The sequence below is a fragment of the Tenrec ecaudatus genome, chromosome 4, assembly GCF_050624435.1.
Source record: "Tenrec ecaudatus isolate mTenEca1 chromosome 4, mTenEca1.hap1, whole genome shotgun sequence".
NCBI classification, from domain to species: domain Eukaryota; kingdom Metazoa; phylum Chordata; class Mammalia; order Afrosoricida; family Tenrecidae; genus Tenrec; species Tenrec ecaudatus.
Window position 1 is genome coordinate 43,905,528 of NC_134533.1, and position 20,298 is coordinate 43,925,825.

General features: G+C 42.0%; 1 protein-coding gene across 1 annotated transcript; it reads left to right on the forward strand.

Moving 5' to 3' along the window:
- Positions 1-1,621: 1,621 nt before the first annotated feature.
- On the forward strand, positions 1,622-14,237 carry LIN7C (lin-7 cell polarity scaffold C). Its single transcript, XM_075545964.1, has 5 exons — positions 1,622-1,721; positions 5,707-5,825; positions 6,290-6,361; positions 10,440-10,649; positions 11,006-14,237. The coding sequence occupies exons 1-5, from the start codon at positions 1,685-1,687 to the stop codon at positions 11,159-11,161; spliced, it is 594 nt and encodes a 197-aa protein (XP_075402079.1). The 5' UTR covers positions 1,622-1,684; the 3' UTR covers positions 11,162-14,237.
- Positions 14,238-20,298: the final 6,061 nt, after the last annotated feature.

The window sequence follows — 20,298 nt, forward strand, 5'->3', positions numbered from 1 at the left end:
TTAGCAGTGTGCAAACTTCAGTATTCCTACAGAAAAGTCTCACTTGTTACAATGCTATTATTATTTTTATATATTGTTTGGCTTGCGTGTTACTCCAGGAAGACAAGCGAAACAAATCCAGAGACATTCATATGTGTATGAGATACCTTTATATCAAGAAGGAATTATGCATCAATAAAACATCCTAGCCCATTCCAAATCAAGGCCATGAGTTCCTCATTAGGCCGTAAGTCCGATATTCACCCATAAAGTCATCTTGAGACTTATGCAACACATGCAATGATGCTGAATGCAGGAAGATCACAGGCCAGCGAGTGGCAGTCTTGTGGATCCAGTGGCAGTGCAAGTATCTCAATCCTGGCAGGGTTCTCCACGTGGCTCCTCCAGTTCCCAGGCTCTAACATAGCTCCGTGTGTCTTCTCAACAGGGATGTCTCACAGGGAGTGAGTGTCCCACCTGCAGGGAGATTTATCTCCTTAGTGAGGTCATCAAGCTGTGACCTGATTGATAGGCTAAATTCCACTTCAATCTTAAGTCTCAAATTGACAACAGAATATGTAAGTACCACAGCTTGATTACTTAATTTTTAAAAGGGTTTTACTTTTTTCTTTCCTGAAGAATATCAGTCTGATGTTTTATTATAATGTCTTTGTCTGGTTTGGGTATCAGGATAACTCACAGGATGAATGAGTTAAAAACTTCATCCTTTTCAGTTTTCAGGATGTTGTCTAGAATTATTATTATTTATGTCCTAAAAGGTTTGACAGTGAAGTCACTCGTGAAGTCGCCTGAGCCTGGATTTGGATGTATATATAATAGGTACATAGGACTGTTTAGTCTATTTCTTCTTGAATGAGCTTTAATAATATGTACCTTTCAAGAAATGTCTCCATTTTATCTGTTATTGAAGTAAAGCTGTTAATATTCTATTAGCATGTTGTTGTCTACATAATTTGTACTATTCTCTTTCTTGCTTTCTTGATACTGATAATTGCTTCTCTTTTTTTCTCTGATCAGTCTAGATCAAGTGTGTCCGTTTTATTTACATAGAGTTTATCTCAGAGTCAGTATTCCTTTTCGTTTTATTTTTTGTCTACTATTTCATTCGTTCTGCTCACTTAGAAACAAGGGTGGCGAGACTTTGTCTCATGTCCTGTACTTTGGACATGTTGTCAGGGAAGGAGAGTGGGAGGGGGAGGGGAAATGAGGGAGGGGGGGCAGGGGGAAGTGAGGGAGGGAGAGAGGGAGAGAGGGAGAGAGGGAGAGGGAGAGAGGGAGAGAGGGAGAGAGGGAGAGGGAGAGGGAGAGGGAGAGGGAGAGAGAGAGAGAGAGAGAGAGAGAGAGAGAGAGAGAGAGAGAGAGAGAGAGAGAGAGAGAGAGAGACCCACTGTGGTGGTGAGTCCCATCGGGTCGGTTCCCACAGAGTCTGCTCAGGCCTGGCCCTCCCGGCAGGCAGGGTCAGAGCACAGGCTTCGGCAGGTCGCGGAAAGCCAGGGCCTCCCAGAGACTCGACGCGGCCAGAAGAGCGGCGCAAGACAGCCGCGCGCGCCGGGCCGGGAACTCTCGGCAGCCCCTCCCGCTCTCGCGATAACGGCCGCTCTCGCCCCTCCCCCCGACGCAGGCCCCGCCCAACGCCGCCGCCTTTCTGTCGTCATTTCCTGAGGGTCTGCGGGCAAAGGGGAAGATGGCGGCGCTCGGGGAGCCCGTGCGACTGGAGCGGGGTGAGTGCGGCCGGAGCCAGACCGGGGCGAGCGGAGGCAGGCAGGGTGTCGCCTCGCTGGGGGAGAGGAGGGCAGCCGGGGCTCGAACCCTGGGAGCCAGGCCGGGCCTCGCGCTGCGTCCGGCCCCGGGGCGGCGGGGGCCGTGTCTGCACGGATACCCGGGCCACGTCTGCGCGCACGGCCTGTCCGCCTGCGTGGACACAGGCCCGCCCGCCCCGGCTGGGCCACCGGGCCGACGGGACGCGCCGAGAGTGTCAACCGGAAAAGCCGAGCGCACACCCCCGGCCCGGCGAGCCCGCACCGCGCCCCCTGGACCTCTGGCCCCGTAGCGCGGGCACAGGGCTCACGGCGCTCGCACACTCCGCGCACACGCGTTCCCCCAGAACCCCAGGCTGTGCCGAGGTTCGCGTTTTGCCCGTCCCTTGGCTGCTGTCCTGCATTCGGAGTAGGGTGCTGCCTGCCCTCCGGCCCCTCCCACCTGCGGTGCCGCCGCTCTATTGACATGGTCCTGGGCTGGCGCTTACATAACTGGGTTACCCAGGCGGAGTAGCGGAGGGCTTGGAAGTACTTACGGTTGCAGTCTTGTCCCTCTTCCCTAAGCCCGAGTTTAGGGAACTTTTTGTGTGGTGGATTGCCGGCCTTTTTCAGAAAACGTTAAGGAGACTAGAACCTGTTCTGCAGAATCCTTAGAGCAAAAAGCTTGTGAACTTCCTTCTTACACGCCTACCAGCCCTGCTGCAGATTTTCAACTTCAAACAATTTAAGCTATGCCCTTGACTCGCAATGGTAGAAATCAATGGGAAGCACAATTAGGAAGTACAGAATGAACTAATTGGAGTCGTGGCGTACACAAGGTCGGCCCCTGCACAAGACTAGTTAACTGAAGGCTGCCCACTGACATCCATTTAACAGCAATGCAGAGGAAAGGCCTGGCATTCAGCTTCTGTAGAGATTGCAGCCAAGAAACCCCCAATGAAGCAGTTTTACTTTGAAGCATGCCATCATCCATCACTATGAATCTTACTTGGCTGGGTGACACCAACTTCATTACAGTTATCTTGCAAATATGAACATTTTCCGTTATAGACCAAATACTAAATAACTTTATAAAAGGAGAACTTTTTTTTAGAATCGTACTTCAGAAACCTCTTTCTTCATTCCTCACACCAGCAACTGCACACTTCATATTGTTAGTTTGTTCCCTTATGGTTCAACGGTTGGAAGCCTCTTTTTAAATGAGATTGTTGCTCTCTGGCACACCAAGCTATTAATTAAGCCATCGTTTTTCGACAGAGGAGTAACTACTTTGGGAAGAGTTGCTAAGTTCAGCCTAAGACTCTGACATCTTCCTCCTGAGTACAATGGCACTGTGCTTTGTAACTGGGAACCAATGTGTGTGGTGTGGACCGGAGTGTAGGTGTTTTCCTTTGAAAGCTAGTTGGAGGATTGTACCCCGTTGGCAGCCCTTTGTGTTTTTAAGTGCAGCATAAAATAAAGTGAAACTTCACATCTGACATTGAGTTTTCCTAGTGGTGGCTTTGTGTTTTTTCATTTGTTTGCTTTAGTCTCTCCCACCCTTCTTTTACACAAGCCAAACTCCGGCCTTGGGGCCAATTCTGACCCGTAGTGCCCATACTGCTCGTAGTGCCCATACTGCTCGTTAGGATTCCAAAGCTGTCGATCTTGATAGGAGTAGAAAGCTGCATCTTTCCCCGGAGGAGCCACTGGTGGGTTTCAACATCTGACCTTGTGGTTAGCAGCCCCGTGGGTAACACGCTATGGCATCAGGGCTCCTTCACTTGCGCAATAGAGTACCACTTGCATGGATTACTCACTGCCTTCCAGTGGCTGCTGACTCAGTGACCCTGTAGGACAGGGTAGAATTGCCCCTGTGGGTTTCGGAGACTAATTCTTTTTTTCTTTTTAAAAATTTTTTTCTTTCTGTTTATTAGGGACTCATACAACTCTTATCACAATCCATACATACATCAATTGTGTAAAGCACATTTGTACAGTCATTGCCCTCATCATTCTCAAAACATTTGCTCTCCACTTAAGCCCCTGGCATCAGCTACTCATTTTTCCCCCTCCCTCACAGTTCCCCCCTCCCTCATGAACCCTTGATAATTTATAAATTATTTTGTCATATCTTACCCTGTCCAACATCTCCCTTCACCCACTTTTCTGTTGTCCATCCCCCAGGTAGGAGGTTATATGTAGATCCTTGTAGTCGGTTCCCCCTTTCCACCCCACCCTCCTTCCACCCTCCCGGTATTGCCACTCACACCACTGAGACTGTAATTCTCTATGGGACCAGCCTTTTGCGCTCTAAGCAAAGTGGCTTGTGGTTTCAAACTGCTGACCTTGCGATTCCCAGCCAACCCATAACTATGCCACAAGGATGGATTACTAGTGATAGCTATTTAACAGGATAAGAAGTCAGTTACATCCGTTTTGATTCTTGTTTTACAATTTGTTTTAACAGGCTTTATTAGCAAGCAGTTCTGTGCATTTTACAGTGTAAAATTGGTGCACCTAATCAAGATTTTGAGTGCCTTCTAAATCATCAAAACATGATTAATTAGAAATATGTAATCACAAAATAGGTACAGTTGAGAGTCAATAAAGTATTGTTGCCTTTTTTTGTTGCTGTTAATTGGAATTTATATGACATTTTGTAACGTTATAAACCAAAATAGTTGATGGCCATCCTGGTGGTGAAAACTCAAAAGTAGAGATTTGTTTCCATTGCATGTCACTGACATGAGCTTGTGCACTTATTGATCAACATGCACAAAGCAGACACAAGCAGGGCAGTCTGCTCTGTTGCATAGAAGGTTGCCATGCATTAGCCATGGCCAACTCACCTGAAATTGAAATCTACTTCTTTATTCATTACATTTATTCCTAGTTTTCCAGCTGCAAGCTAATGGCCAGTCCCGGAAAAAGTCCCAGTCGTTCAATATAGCATGAAATTCAGAACTTCTTCCATTTAAGCCCAAAGGAGGCACAGGGATAGTAGGATACAATAGTAAAATTGTAGTCGCTGATAGTATAAAAACAAAAAGAAGAAAATAGTCATATCGCTCAGACATGGCCCTGAAACATGAAATCTCATAATCACAAATATTATGGATTCTTAGCCTCATAGTTCACATTGAGAATTACCTAACTCGCTTAATGTATTTATATGATTTGCTGATACTACTATAGCACTTAAGCTTGCAATATGCCAGGCTCTGTTCCATGCATAGTTTAGTTCTGCTGTTGTGTACCTTTTGATGCAGATACCAGGCTTCTTTGTATACTAGAGGCAAAAGAGACATAGGGAGTCTAAATAATGTGCCCATGATCATAGCTAGTTTGGAAACCAAACTCGCAAAAAATATTTTTTATTTTGTAAGCATATTGTTTGACAGAACGTGTCTTGATTAAAACACCATATTAGTAAGTTGAAAGCAGATCAGGGAATCTTTTAAATTGGTACTGTTGTTTCAAATATGCCTCTGCTACTGTCTTTATATCTATGTATATGTGGTGCTTCCCTTCAGGAGGACCATGAGTTCACTAGCACACATGCTCTGTGCTGCCTGGGGCTGTGGTTACTGAGAATGAGGATTTGCTAAATCTGCATTGGCTCCATAGTTCTGATCATACTGTTGGCTTTTCTGAAGCTGCATGTTTTTCATGTGTCTCACTTTCAGCCCCAGTCCTTGCTTGTGACATCTTATGTAGTTTATTTTCAATATTTCCCTTCTCTCTGAGGTGTCATTTCCCACTTTCATACTTGCATGACATGAGTGTTTCTCTCATGTCCATTACAAAATTTAGCATTGTTCTGTTTTCATATGCCTACCTTTCTTAGACACACACATCCTTCCCTATATACGCATGCCCACTTTCCCCATCTTATGGGTTTCCTGTTACTGTTAGCATAGCACTGAGGCTCCTGAGAGACTGATGTGCCATGTTCGTTTGACTCTAGATATTTGCAGAGCAGTTGAATTACTGGAAAAGCTCCAGAGGAGTGGAGAAGTACCCCCACAGAAACTTCAGGCTTTACAGAGAGTTCTTCAAAGCGAGTTTTGCAATGCTGTAAGAGAGGTAAGTAAACCAGATTAAAATTTACTAAAAACTTTTAAAAACATTATTAAAACCTTGAGTTAGGTAGGATAATATTCTGGAATTTGGACCTAGAATTTTTTAAGGCAATAAAATAATTTTATTAGAACTGGGACGCCTTTCATTTTGGGGATTTCTGATAGAAGACCTTTTTATAAAGCTACCTAACTTCTTGAAATTTTAACATTCGTTTGCCTCTTAAAAAGGAGGCCTGATGGCACTGTTGGTCCAGCTGCTGCCCACGGGAGGGTGGCGGGGATAACGTCTGCCCCGTAAACTTTATGACTTCAGCAACCCTCAGGAAGGGCACTTGTGTTCTGTAGGGTTGTTATGGGTCCACCTTGACCTGATGGCAGTGGGCTTGTTTTTGTTTGCTTCGCATCGAAACTGGAATGTAGTAGTGTTTTCTGGCATTTCAACCCCAGTGACGACTTTGGGTTTTACAGGTGTACGAACATGTCTATGAGACTGTGGACATCAGTAGCAGCCCTGAAGTGAGAGCTAATGCAACTGCAAAGGTACCCCCTGCCCCACTAACCAAAAATGAGGAATCTTCAGAGAGTGGCTAGCGTGTATAAATGCAATTATTGATTTATAACAGGTCTATTTTGAAAGTAACACAAATATCTTAAAAGCTACACCTAACTTCTCAAGTACTTATAATAGATAAGACTTAAAATATTTCTGTTGGAGAGTTTATTAAGTTTATATGATACATTAAAATTTACTTGTATGCAAGTGATAATATTCTGTAGTAATATTGTATTATGTAGTATACATCTAGAATTGTGCAGATTTAAATAATCATTCTTTAATAGTTTGTGGCATATAGTTCACATCATACAATTTAATAGTCCAATCATATTAAGAAAACCTGTAAATCAATTTCAGAATATGTTCTTTTTCATACTCGTGGGTTTTGTTTTTAATAGTTTTTAAAATTTTTATTTACCTCACATACAATTTAATCATTCAGTCATATTAAGAAAACTTGTGCATTTATTACAATTGATTTTAGAACATTTTCTTCTGTTACTCATTGTTACTAGCTCCCTCCCACTCCATGCCCCAATCCTCCCCTGCCTTGTCCCTAGGCAGTTACTGATCCATTTATTCTCTATAGATCTATCTATCCTGAATTTCATATACAGGAAATATACATACAAAACAAACAGGAACCAAATATGACCCCAAAACTAAACAAGAGAACTAAACAAAACAACAATTGCAATGAAAAAGAAAATATTAAAAACAAACAGCTTTGAAACAAGTCAATGGGGAGATCAAATAATAAAGCATTAGACTTTAACTTAACTGTATCTGCCATAATTGGTTTTATACTGCTCTCTGTCTAATAGCAAGCCTGTTCACATCCCTGGACTCTGGTCAGGATTCACAGAGAATTAATAGATGCGGGGACCCTGCAAATGCATTTTGAATGTCTACTGTGATGCATGAGCTGTAACCCAGATGTACACAGTTTAAGCTCTGATACCATTCATTCCTTTCTTTGGATTTTATTACTTACAGTCCTTGGGTCACACAGGCTGGTATGCTTCTTTCATGTGGACTTAGTTGACACCCTCTCTTAGATGGTAAATCAGAGATTTGGGGTATAGATTATTACCTCTGTTTTGTTGATGAGGAAGACTGACAAACAAGATTGGGTTACTTGCCTCGATCCACAAAGTAAGTAACTGATGGGGTTGGGATCTCCTCCTGGCTGCTCTGTCTCCAAAGCCTTTGCGTTCTCCTTTACTTTTAACTGCAGTGTGATGTGATGGCAGTAGCAGATTGCCTCATCAACGCTGCACACGGCAGATTTTGTGTGCTTTTCCTCAAAGGAATTAAGAGACTACATTTGGAAAAAGCTTGGTAGCCAAGGCCAGCCAAAAGGTTGGCAGCTCGAAACCGCCAGTGCTCCCCAGGAGGTAGATGTGCTGTCTGCTTCCAGGAAGGTTGAAACGAACCCTGGGAACTCGTAAGGGTGCTCGCTCTGAGTGAGGGTCTAGGGGAGGGGCTCTCTAGTAATTCAGCATCTACCTCAATGTTCATTAAGTGATCTATCAGCAAGAGGTGGCTTATAATAGAATTTACCCGCTGTCATCAAGTTCTGATTCCTAGTGTTTTGATTTTTCAGTGGAAATGTCTTCATTAAGGAACCCTGTTGGCTCAGTAGTCAAAGTGTTCAACTGCCACCCAGAAAGTTGGTGATTCAAACTCACCAGCTGCTCCTTGGGAGAAAGATTTGCCATTCAACTTCCTTAAGGATTTACAGCCTTTGGAAACTCTATAGGACAGTTCTATGCTATCCGTACAGGGTCCCTGTGTGCCTAACCCACTCCATGGCAGGGGTTAGCCTGTTAGCTCGTGCATGCACATCGTCTCATGGTTCTGGAGGCCGAAAGCCCAAGTCGGGGCCAGGGCCCTGTGACTGCTTCCTTGTTGGTGGTCCCATGTGCCCTTGGCATGTGCCTTCCCTGGTGTGCACATATCTCTGTCTAGATAATCTGCTTTTTTTTCTTCTTTTTAATATGTCAGGTGTGATTGGATTAGGACACATCCCATGTGGAGCTGGTGTTGTTTCATTAACATGAGAAAGAACCCTATTTCACATTAACTCACCAAAGGAAATACTGTATTCTCTGTTAAATATAGAGTATATAGTTGTAGATTAGCAGAGTAAAAAGACTACAGAAGTCTCCTTTTAAAGCTGTCGCAGTTTGTTTTTTTAAGTGAAGGAAATAACATGCAGATTAAACCCCAGGGGAGCCCCCTTTGATGGGGACCAGGGATTGCTGTTACGCAGAAAAGATCTTGAAAAGTAGATTATTGCTGATGGAGTCAGGTTAACATGTGACACCTGGTCATTTGCTCTCCCTTATGATCCATTTAAATTTGTTCTAGTTTCTAATATTTTCTGCTTTATTTTTGGTTGGGGTTTTTAATCTGTTTTACTTTGTTATTGTTAGTTGTTCCTATTAATGTTTTCTGTATATGAAATAAGCAGGATAGGCGAATCTATAGCGACAGCAACGGGATTGATAATGGTTCCTTGGAGGGATAGCCGGGGGGAATGGGAGCTAAATAATGATGAGCACAGAATGAAGACAGTCTTCCAAAACTGATGATGCTCCTGATTGTACAGCTCTTCTTGAGGTGCTGCAACTACTGAGTTGTATGATATGTTATTTGCCAATAAAAGTTGAGTCAGAAAAAAATCGTTTGAGTCTAATTCTTGAGTCATATGACCTTCACCGATTACAGACTTCCTCAGCCAGAGTTCCATTCATGGAAAAGTGAGACTTTGCAGGAGAGTGAGTTTTCAGCAAATTTTGGGGTTCTCTTTCCTTCCCTCTTCTGTTTTGGCTCATACACTGTGATCCATAATCAAAATGGTGTCCTTTACTTAATTACCTTGGAAAATACCGTATATACTCAAGTATAAGCCAACCTGAATATCAGCCGAGACACCCAATTTTACCACCAAAGCTGCATTAAAAATGTGCTGAAAAACTCGGCTTATACACGAGCATAGATGGTAAGTTGAAATTAGTTAACCGCCAAAGGAGAAATAGACCACTACTACAGGGGAAAAAACAAAGGCTTTCATACCAAAAGAACTCTGGAACTGGGCAGGGAGGACAGAAAGCAGCGAGGAGGACTGGTGCTGGGTGTGAACTTGGGGTGTCCACAAGATGGAATCAAGGAGCGCAGGAAGAGGTTTGATTAGTAGTAAACTCTGAATTTACAGGACAGAATTATTATATAAAATGAGTATATTATGCTTTGAAAATGATTAGGGCAAAGAATGTACGGATGTGCTTTATACAATTGATGTATGTACATGTATGGATTGTGATAAGAGTTGTATGAGCCCCTAATAAAATGTAAAGAAAAAAAGAAAATGATTAGGGCAAGGAATATACAGATGTGCTTTATACAATTGATGTATGTATAAGTATGGATTGTGATAAGAGTTGTATGAGCCCCTAATAAAATGTTTTAAAAAATAAGTATGTTAAAAGAAACAAGTTACAAGTTTGTGTTGGAATCGTCTAAAATTTTGATAAAAGACTTGGCTCTGTTTCATTCTCTGTGGTGGTGTAGTAATAACTAGGTAATTTGATCTAGCCACAAAAGAGCATTCTCTTTGACCTCCCTCAGCATGGAGTTAATCTTAGTGTATGGAGTCACCAGAATGGTGACCAGTGAGGACGCATCCCCACAGGTTGCAGAGGCAGGTCTTGCCCTGCACCGAGACCTGTGGAGGGTGAGGCTGTCCAGCTCGAAGCAGCAGCAGCTGCTGGGGACAGGCTCCTCTCCCAGGGGCCCGGTGCTCATCCTCCCTCCCAGGCTGCTTGCCAGAGACCGCGCAGGGCTGTGCTGCAGCAGGCTTAGTCCTGGAGGGGCTGGCTAGCCGTGGCCTGAGAAATCTTAGTGTTTCCTGTGTAATCCCAAGGTATTCTTTCCAGGGCCCCCTTTAAAAAAATACCATTCGTGGACATTCAAGGGTCAAAACTAAGATGCCTCAAATTAAGTTGTTTGTTACGAGACAAGAGCTGAGGTAAACAGAGGTGATAAACATTCTTTCAGGCCACTGTTGCTGCTTTTGCCGCCAGCGAGGGACACTCTCATCCTCGAGTAGTTGAACTGCCCAAAACAGAAGAGGGCCTTGGATTCAATATTATGGGAGGCAAAGAACAAAACTCCCCCATCTACATATCGCGGATAATCCCAGGTGGAATTGCTGATAGGCATGGGGGCCTCAAACGAGGAGATCAGCTTCTTTCTGTTAATGGAGTGGTAAGGACTTAATTTCTATTTCTAGTGACGTGTTGTGACCATTTGGGGTACAGAGACCCGTTGATTGTGTGTCATGAAGTGTTTTTTCAGTCTTTGCGGTATAAATTACCAATGATTAGTATGGTTTTTACGAAGTAATTAAGCTTTTTACTAGTTAAAGTAATGTGCATTCAAGTAGAAACTATCATTTTAGCCTTTCAGAATAAATGACAGTTGTCTGACTTCTGATTTAGTGAACTGAATAGGGTATGTAGATTGACATACTAATTACCACTACAAAGAATATGAAGCCTTTGGCTTTTTTAGTTGCCTCCCAAACCTACGTATTCATTTCGCATGTGTGTGTTTTTTCCTAGAGTGTTGAAGGAGAGCATCATGAAAAAGCCGTGGAACTACTGAAAGCCGCCCAAGGGAAGGTTAAGCTGGTAGTGCGATACACACCCAAAGTCCTCGAAGAAATGGAGTCACGCTTTGAAAAAATGAGATCAGCAAAGCGCAGGCAACAGACTTAATGCTCTTCAGGACTGTGTAGGCCACTTCGCTTTTAGCTTGAGAAGTTTTGCTTGTGACCTACCTGCCGAGGGCCGCAGTGCCAGTGATTGTACAAACGAAGAGAAGCTTCCGCTGACGACTCCTTGCCATTTTATAAATGCCTCTTTTAACATCATTGATGGTTGCAGAGACGCATACGCTTTTTTCTGACAAGAAGAAGTCAGGGTGTTGAGGGCATTTCTGTCCTGCTGTTTTTACAGGCCTTTTTCAAATGCAGATTTTTGTCATAAAGCTGTTATAGATTTTTTAAAATGCTTTTTTAATATTAAAATGTACTTTTGCATTCTTAATCTTTTTTTAAAAACGCTTTCTTCATTTGGCTGCTTATTTAAAAAGAAAAATTATCCAATTCTTTTTCTTTTTTTTTTTGCTTTATTTTTTCTTAACCTGTGACATTTCTTCACAATTTTCCAAGAAATTAGACGTAAAGTCTCAGCTACAGCAGTTCAGTACACTGTCGTTGGCATCACTGAACACACTTATTCTCGGTAATCAACAGTAAACCATTGCTCAGCCCAGTGCAAGTTTTTTACTTTTATTTAAACATAATGTATAATGAATATTCATTTATACTGATTTATAAGAGTTTTTAAACACTGAAACAATCATTGCTAACATATGTATTCTTTCATAATACTAGAGCAACGAGGTAAGAGGATGTAATTTGATTGTTAGCGTTCCTGATTACATCCCTTTCTATCTATTTATATTCAATGATTATATCAAATTATAAATGCATAAACAAGTTCAGATTTCACTGCAAATTTTTTAATGCTACTCATTTTAATTTAAATATACTTCCTATTTTTTGATGGTTTCGTTCTTAGTGATGAGCAAGTTAGTTTTGGTAAGGAATAGTGGTAGGGGAAAAAGTAATTCCTTCAACCTCAGTCTCAAGAATTACACATCCAGCTTAATTTATATAGTTGATTTTAGATAGGAAGAAGATAGAAAGCTATGTTTAAGGTGTATAGAAATTATGAGGTGATTAATTCAGAATCCGAATCCTCTGGCTCCTTGTCAACATGCGTAAAAGCTCATTCCTATTAAAATTGCCAGATTTAGAAATGCGATCTTTGTTTACAATTCAAAAACAATGAGGATCTTGAGGGGTTACATTGTTTCCTTTTTCCACTGGATGGCACTGTTGGACTGAAAGGCAGCTGTTGTGTATGACTGAGGTCTTTAAGGCTGAAATAGGTGAGTTTCATTTTTACTTGCGTAGGAAGATTTGTGCCATTAAAAAAATTTAAAGCAATGGATACTAGAAAGAAGTTAATGGGTTGAATTGTGTATGGGATTTGGCAAATTACCCTGTGTAAAAAGTAGGCATTTTGTAACATTTCCTTCAAGAAGGATAGAAGTGTGTACCTTTTCTTGCATGATTGTGAGCATCGTGAGTCTTAAAAGATTATTCCAGTTTTCAATGATTTACTGAGCAAAAGTCAATCAGCATTCTTTCTTATCATTTAGTAATTGAACACTGGATTGCATGATTGAATATGTCACCCAAACTGTGCTTGCTATTGATAGGATTGTGCTGTTAGATTGTGTATTTTCCAAATTAATTGTAAAATGTTGAGACCAAAGTAGTGTAGCAGAATTATGGACTTATTTTAATTGTAAAGTTATTAGAGGTATTTGTTGTAGATGTTTACGTATTAAAGCGAGGTATCATTGCCCATAAACAGTAATATTATTGTTATGCTTGTATTCTTGCATTACAGGGTAAGCCCTGAAGAAACCTTACTTTAGTATAGCTATGTCCAGCTGCAGTAGTTTTTAAGGGTGTGTCAGCATTTCATTATAAATTATAGCTTCCTGGTTCAATGTCAGCTGTTTCAGAACTTTCAGCCAAGTTAAATCTTTTTTGGTGTTGAAACTTAGAAAGCTGAGTAAGCTTTCCCCTCTTCTTTCCACCGTAATCCACAATCTGTTCTTTGTGTGGGTTGGCACCTATTTATAATTCTTAAAATGAGGATAGTTTAAAGGAGCCAAATTCAGTAAATTTACTTGCTACTGCATAAACATGAGTAGCAGTAGTTTATGTGCATTAATATAATTTTCACTGTATCACAGAATTTTAAATCCTGACATAGAAAAATTCAATTATTCTCTGGCAAAGATGTGCAGTAGTGGTCTCGCATAGGAAGAAATGAGTGGAATTTTTATCCTATAAATGTATCATTTGTGAACATAACTTGGCACATTATCAATGTATAATGTTAGATTTATAAATTACAAATACATATAACACCTTAGCTTTCTGCTGTGGTTGCATATTAGAACTGCTGAACTTTAAAAACAATACCTGTGTCCCATCCCAGGGTGGGGCCAAGTTCTCCAGATGGTCCTGGTGGGCACCCAGAGTTGAGAATCACTGGTTTCTCCTGTCGACAATGTTCTGATCACACTGGGTCCTGCTTTGAAGAAATTCACTTGCAGCTATTTATTGATGGCTTTTATTTCCTGGTAGTTTTTCCAGGAATAAAGAGCACTTGGCATTCCTTATCTGAAAAGTAATTGCCGTCTACCTTTTTTAAAAATACAGTTTGCCAGCCAGTTTGAATGTAAATTTTTAATATCTGTCTTTTCTGCCCTTTTAATCTTTAAAACCTGCAAATAGAAATGTACATTATTTGAGGAAGCATGTTTAAAAGTGCAGCTGAAGAATAATGTCTTTGATAATTATGTGCTTTCTTAACTGGCCACTTTATTCATTAGTCTCATTAACTCAAGTACAGTGGCCAAGATCGTTGGAGGTTTGCTGACTCAGAGTTTTTTAAATTGTCCTCTTCTAAATCTGTAAAGTCATTTTGCTCAAGTGCTTAGTAGTTTGGCTCAAGTACCTTGTTTACAGATACAATGGGCATTATAGCATTTAATAGAAGAAATGGTTAGGACTTACCTGAGAAGAATGTCAGCATGTAAGAGAATCCATGTTGTGAATATTTTATAATGTGGAAAGATCATTGAAATATCAAGGATGCTAGTAATTGTATTTCCTGAATAAATGGATGTTTATGCATTTTCTAACTGTGAACAGTCTGATTTTTATTACTTGCTGTGATCCTAAGTTTGTTAACTTCAAAGGTTGCGGGGTCACTAGTGGGTAAATGTGAACCAACAAGAAGGGTCACTTGTTTAACTAGAACTTCAAAACTAACTTGTGTCGGCATGGGTAAGGGCAAACGGTGTATTCTTTCATTTTAAACATTAATTTGAAATATAATACCCAAATAGACTTAAAGTTAACACATTTTCAATAGGTGACCTCATTGGTTTATTTAATTCTGATTGTAATGTATGGATAAGCCTTGTCTGATGGTTAAAGTAATGAATCTTTAAATTTCTTTGTTTGGCTTTGGTTTTAATAAGATACAGCTGCAGGAAAAAACAACTTGTGTCTTTTTAAAAGAGAGAGTATGGTTGCCGGAGCTGCAGTACCCAGGCTGGAGCCTCAAGTCTTAGAACTGTGTAGCTTGAGAGAGCTCACCTCGCTGCACTTTGCCTTGGTTCCCTCAAATTGCATCAGGAATAAGAGCGCCTCCCAACCCACACCTCGTTCCCTGCCGTGGAGTTGATTCCCGCAGGGCAGAGGAGAACCGCTCCTCGGCTGTAATAGTTTTTTAGATCTCTCTTATATTTTTATTACGTCACAGTGATAAGCCCATCTAGCTGAATGAAACAAAACATTAATTGCTGTTTCTTTTTTTTTTTTAAGTTTTGTCACTTCACATATAAAATTCAGTAGTTCAGTCATATCAAGAAAAGTTGTATAATCATCATAATTTTAGAAAATATTTTCTCCCTTGTACTCATTGTTACTCATGTATTTTATTTTAATTCTGGCAAAAATATGCACAACAAAACATTCTTCGATTCACCAACTTCTACATGTATGATTCAGTGCCATTGATTGTACTTGTGTTGTACAACCATTATTGAGAGCCTTTTCCAAATGACTTCACCATTTACATAAACTCAATGCTCTCTAAACTCTTCCTCCTTCACCTATGGTAGCCATAGGTTTTTTTTAACCAGTGTTCTTGATACAATATACCCATATCACACACTTCCATAATTAAATTGCTTTTTAAAAAGAATTAGGTATACACCACAATCACTTTTTCCTTCCTGCATTCATTTTTTGCTCCCAATTCCCTATTTAAGCAGTAAAGTAGCATATGTCAATATCTTCAAGTTATCTTTTCCCATTTATAAATTTTGTTAGGCACCATCTAGCTGGCTCCACCTCGCTAGAAGGGAACCCTGCCCGGTCCCGTGCCAGTCAGGTTCTCGATGTTTGAGTCCCTGGCTGCAGGCACAGTCAGTCTATCCCATGAAGGGTCTTCTCTCTCACTGACCCTCTTGGAAACATGATGTCCTTAATACGTCATCTTCACGCGCACAGGAAGTGATTGAAAACCCGTGGGCTGTGCAGGCCATTTCAGTCCTCAAAGTCATGTCCATGCTCTTCTATTAATTCCTCCCACATCTGACGTCATTCACATGCTGCTTTGTTTCTGTATCTTTAAAATACTCATTGAAATGCCATTCTTGCTATTTAAAGATCTTTTCATCGGTATTGCTATTCCTTTAAATTGTCTTAGCACAATAGCACTTTCTACTTAATGAGTTACTTTGTATCACACAATTAGTGAGGTTGTGTTGTTAAGGTACAATCTAGTCGGCTTGGAGGCCCTAGGTACAACAGAGAAAAACACCGCACTGCCTTGTGCCATCCTCAAGTGTTCCTAAGCCCAGGCCCATTGATCCAGCCTCTGTGTCAATCCATCTCATCAGGGGCCTTACTCTTTCATGGCCCCTCTACTTTACCAAACCTGAAGTCTTTTTCTAGGGGCTGGTCTGACAATATGTCCGAGGTATGTAAGACAAAGTCTTGCCTTAAAGGAGCACTTTGGACTTCTAATATAGATCAGTTTGTCCGTTAGCAGCCAATGGTACTTTGAATATTCACTATAATTCAAATGCATTGATTCTTCTATGGTCTTCCTGATTCGATGTCCAACTTTGACATCCCTCTGATGTAATGGAGAATACCATGGCTGTGTCAGGTGCACCTTAGTCTTCAAAGTTAACATCCTTGTTCTTCAATACACTAAAGGTCTTGTACAGCAGAGTTACCTAATGCAAGGCATCTTTTGATTTCTTGATTGCTGCTTCCATGAACATTGATTGTGGATCTAAGTGACAAAATCCATGACAACAACCTTTTATCGTGAAGTTACCTACTGGTCTAGTGAGGAGCTTAGTTCTTCCTTTAGTTGTAATCCACCCTGAAGACTACAATCGTTCACCTTCATCAGCAAGTGCTTCAAGTCCTCACTCTGAGCAAGCAAGGTGGTGTCTGCACACTGCAGCTATTAAAGAGCCTTCCTCCAATCCTGATGCCACATTTTCCCTCATCTAATGCAGCTTCTGTGATGATTTGCTCAGCGTACAGATTGAATGAATTATGTTGGCAGGATACAACCTTGATAAACCTTTCCTGTTTCTGAACTATACAGTATTCCTTTGTTCTGTTTGCACAATTGCCTCGATTCATGTACAGGTTCCGCATAAGCACAATGAAATGCTCCGGAATTCCCATTCTTAAGGTGATCTATAGCTTATTATCATCTACACCCATGATTCTCAGCCTTCCTAATGCCGTGACCCTTTCATACAGTTCCTCGTGTTATGGTGCCCCCTCCCAACCACCAAATTATTTTCGTTGCTACTTCATCACTGTCATTTTGCTACTGTTATGAATCGGGCAACCCCTGTGAAAGGGTTGCTTGACCCCCAAAGGAGTCGCGACCCACAGGTTGAAAACCGCTGCTCTACACAGTCGAATGCCTTTGCATAGCCCATGAAACATGAGCTAACATCTTTCCGGTCTCTGATTTAAGCCAAGCTCTATCTGACAACAGCTGTGCTATCCCTTGTTCCATGTCCTCTGCTGAAGCTGGCCTGAACTGGCCGTTTCCTGTCAACCTTTGTTGGATGATCTTAAGCAAAATGTACTTGCGTGCACTGCCAGTGATACTGTTCTTTAGTTTGAGTATTCTTTTGGGTCACCTTTCTTTGGAATAGGCACAAAGATGGATCTCTTCCAGTCAGCTGTTCAGGTAGCAGCCTTCCAAATTTCCTGGCATAGAGACGAGTGATTGCTTCCAGTGCTTCTTCAGCTTCCTGAAACTTTTCAATGGGTATTCCATCAATTCCTGGAGTGGTTTTTTTTTTTTGGTGAAGTTGTAGCTATTAAAAATATTTAAGCTATAAATACTGTACAAAGTAGCATGGAAATAGCAGTTTCAGTGAATTATGACCCGCTCAAAAATATTATTTTTAAATAACAAAAATAGCATTCCAAGATGTGGAAGCAAAATAGCATGTTAATGCCTGAAGATGTAGAAGGCATTAATTAAAGAAATGACAATGGGTAACATTGAAAAGAACTTTGTCAGCTATGATTTTATTCTTTTCACTAAAATATTTAGACCCTTTTCAGGTGAAGAAACTAAAATCCCTTTATCTCTTCAGCCACTCAACTGTTCATTGTGCATCTGTGCTAGTATGGAGCTCAGTGTTCTAGTGAGAGAATTAAGGAAGTTGATACGTATTCAAAGTCTAGCTGGGCAGGAGACTGAGAGGGTGATGAGAGAAAGAATGCTCGGGGTCATTACATCACTTGGCAAGGGTCACAGTTAGGGAGCCTCCGGCCCGGCCCCTCCTACTGCCTTGGGCTGAGTCACACATCCAACACTTGGGAGCAGTTAGGTGGGTGGTTCTAGCAGGAATCTTCAGATGTTGCCCTTCCTTCCCACCTTGTTTGCAATTACTAAGTATTAGCACTATTTTTTTGACCACTGTCTGCCTGAGTGTGGTGGCTTGCATATTACTGTGATGCTGGAAGCTATAGCATCAGTATTACAGATACCAGCAGAGTCACCCATGGTGAATATGCTTCCGCTGAATTTCCAAACTGAGAGAAGGAAGAAAGACCTGGAAATCTACAGAAAGTTAGTCAACGAACCCCTTATAAATCACCACAGAATGTGGTTTGACCTGCTTGCTTTGGGCACATGCATCATCAGGAGGAGTCAGTCACTTGAGGGCATCATATTGGATGAAAAACACAGGGCATCAGGGGCCCATGGTGAGATAGACTGGCAGGACCACCCTGGAAATATAATTAAGCCTGTCACCGAGAGGGAGGATGACCCAGGACTGAGCCACATCTTCCTTTGGTTGTATAGAAACTCACCATGTGTCTGGGCAGTGTCGCCCGCAATTCTCCGGCACTGCTTTTGAATGCCTGCTTTATGTTAATGATGCCATTGAACTATGGAATGTTGTGATATCTGTAAGAACTCATGATAAAACCATTCAAAAAAGAAATCTAAGCATCTCATCATCATGACCCACCAATTCATGCAGAAGCCAGCTCCCTGCCTCCCTCTCTCAGCCGTGCCCTCCGTGTCTCCGCACTTGGCCTATCTCAACATGCTTATTCTCTCTGCCTGGAACCCCCCACCCTCTGCCGATGTGTATCTATTTGTCCGTTTGGTCAGCCACCCCTTCCTTCCCCAAGATCGCAAACGTCCTTATCTGTTTTTTTTTCATGGTCCTAGGCTCGAGCCAGAGTCAACCCTGGCCTGACACACAGTGAAGTCAGGAAAGCCCATCTGAGAGGTGACCTTTGAAGAGAGACCTGAGTGGCATAGATTGAAGAAACCAGTCATGCAAATATCTGGGGAGTGGTGGGGGGTGTTTACATGAACAACTTCATTTTAAAGCGAATTAAGGAGGGATCGAGTCAGTAACACACACCACCACCACCTGTAAATGTGTATGCCCTCACAGAGGAGGTATATTGTATTTAGACCCCCAAACCAATCACGTCGATCCCACCTTCTAGCGACCCTGCAGGGCAGAGCCAACTGCTGCTCGGGTTTCTTTTAATTTTTTACATTTTATTAGGGACTCATACAACTCTTATCACAATCCATACATATACATACATCAATTGTATAAAGCACATCCATTCATTCCCTGCCCCAATCATTCTCAAAGCATTTGCTCTCCACTTAAGCCCTTTGCATCAGGTCCTCTTTTTTTTCCCCTCCCTCCCCGCTCCCCCCTCCCTCATGTGCCCTTTGTAATTTATACATCGTTATTTTGTCATATTTTGCTCTATCCGGAGTCTCCCTTCCGCCCCTTCTCTGCTGTCCCTCTCCCAGGGAGGAGGTCACATGTGGATCCCTGTAATCAATTCCCCCTTTCCAACCCACTCACCCTACACTCTCCCAGCATCGCCCCTCACACCCTTGGTCCTGAAGGTATCATCCACCCTGGATTCCCTGTGCCTCCAGCCCTCATATGTACCAGTGTACAACCTCTGCCCTATCCAGCCCTGCAAGGTAGAATTCGGGTCATGGTAGTTGGGGGGAGGAAGCATCCAGGATCTGGGGGAAAGCTGTGCTCTTCGTCTGTACTACCTTGCACCCTGACTGACCCATCTCCTCTCCTAAACCCCTCTATGAGGGGATCTCCAGTGGCCGACACTTGGGCCTTGGGTCTCCACTCTGCACTCCCCCCTTCATTCAATGTGGTATATATATATATATATATATATATATATATACACACACATATTCTTTTTTTTTTTCATGATGCCTTATACCTGGTCCCTTTGGCACCTCGTGATCGCACTGGCTGGTGTGCTTCTTCCATGTGGGCTTTTTTGCTTCTGAGCTAGATGGCCGCTTGTTCACCTTCAAGCCTTTAAGACCCCAGACACTATCTCTTTTGATAGCCGGGCACCATCAGCTTTCTTCGCCACATTTGCTTATGCACCCATTTGTCTTCAGCGATCCTATCATGGAGGTGTGCAGCCAATGATATGATGATTTTTTTTCTTTGATGCCTGATAACTGATCCCTTTGGGATCACTCGCTCACTCAGGCTGGTGTGTTCTTCCATGTGGGCTTTGTTGCTTCTGAGCTAGATGGCTGCTTGTTTATCTTCAAGCCTTTAAGACCCCAGTCACTATCTCTTTTGATAGCCGGGCACCATCAGCTTTCTTCAC

Excerpts from the sequence above, each read along its gene's own strand:
- LIN7C (XM_075545964.1), top strand. The coding sequence starts at position 1,685 with ATGGCGGCGCTCGGGGAGCCCGTGCGACTGGAGCGGG. Across the intron at positions 1,722-5,706 it reads GCCCGTGCGACTGGAGCGGG|ATATTTGCAGAGCAGTTGAA; the intron begins GTGAGTGCGGCC and ends GTTTGACTCTAG. Across the intron at positions 6,362-10,439 it reads GAGCTAATGCAACTGCAAAG|GCCACTGTTGCTGCTTTTGC; the intron begins GTACCCCCTGCC and ends ACATTCTTTCAG.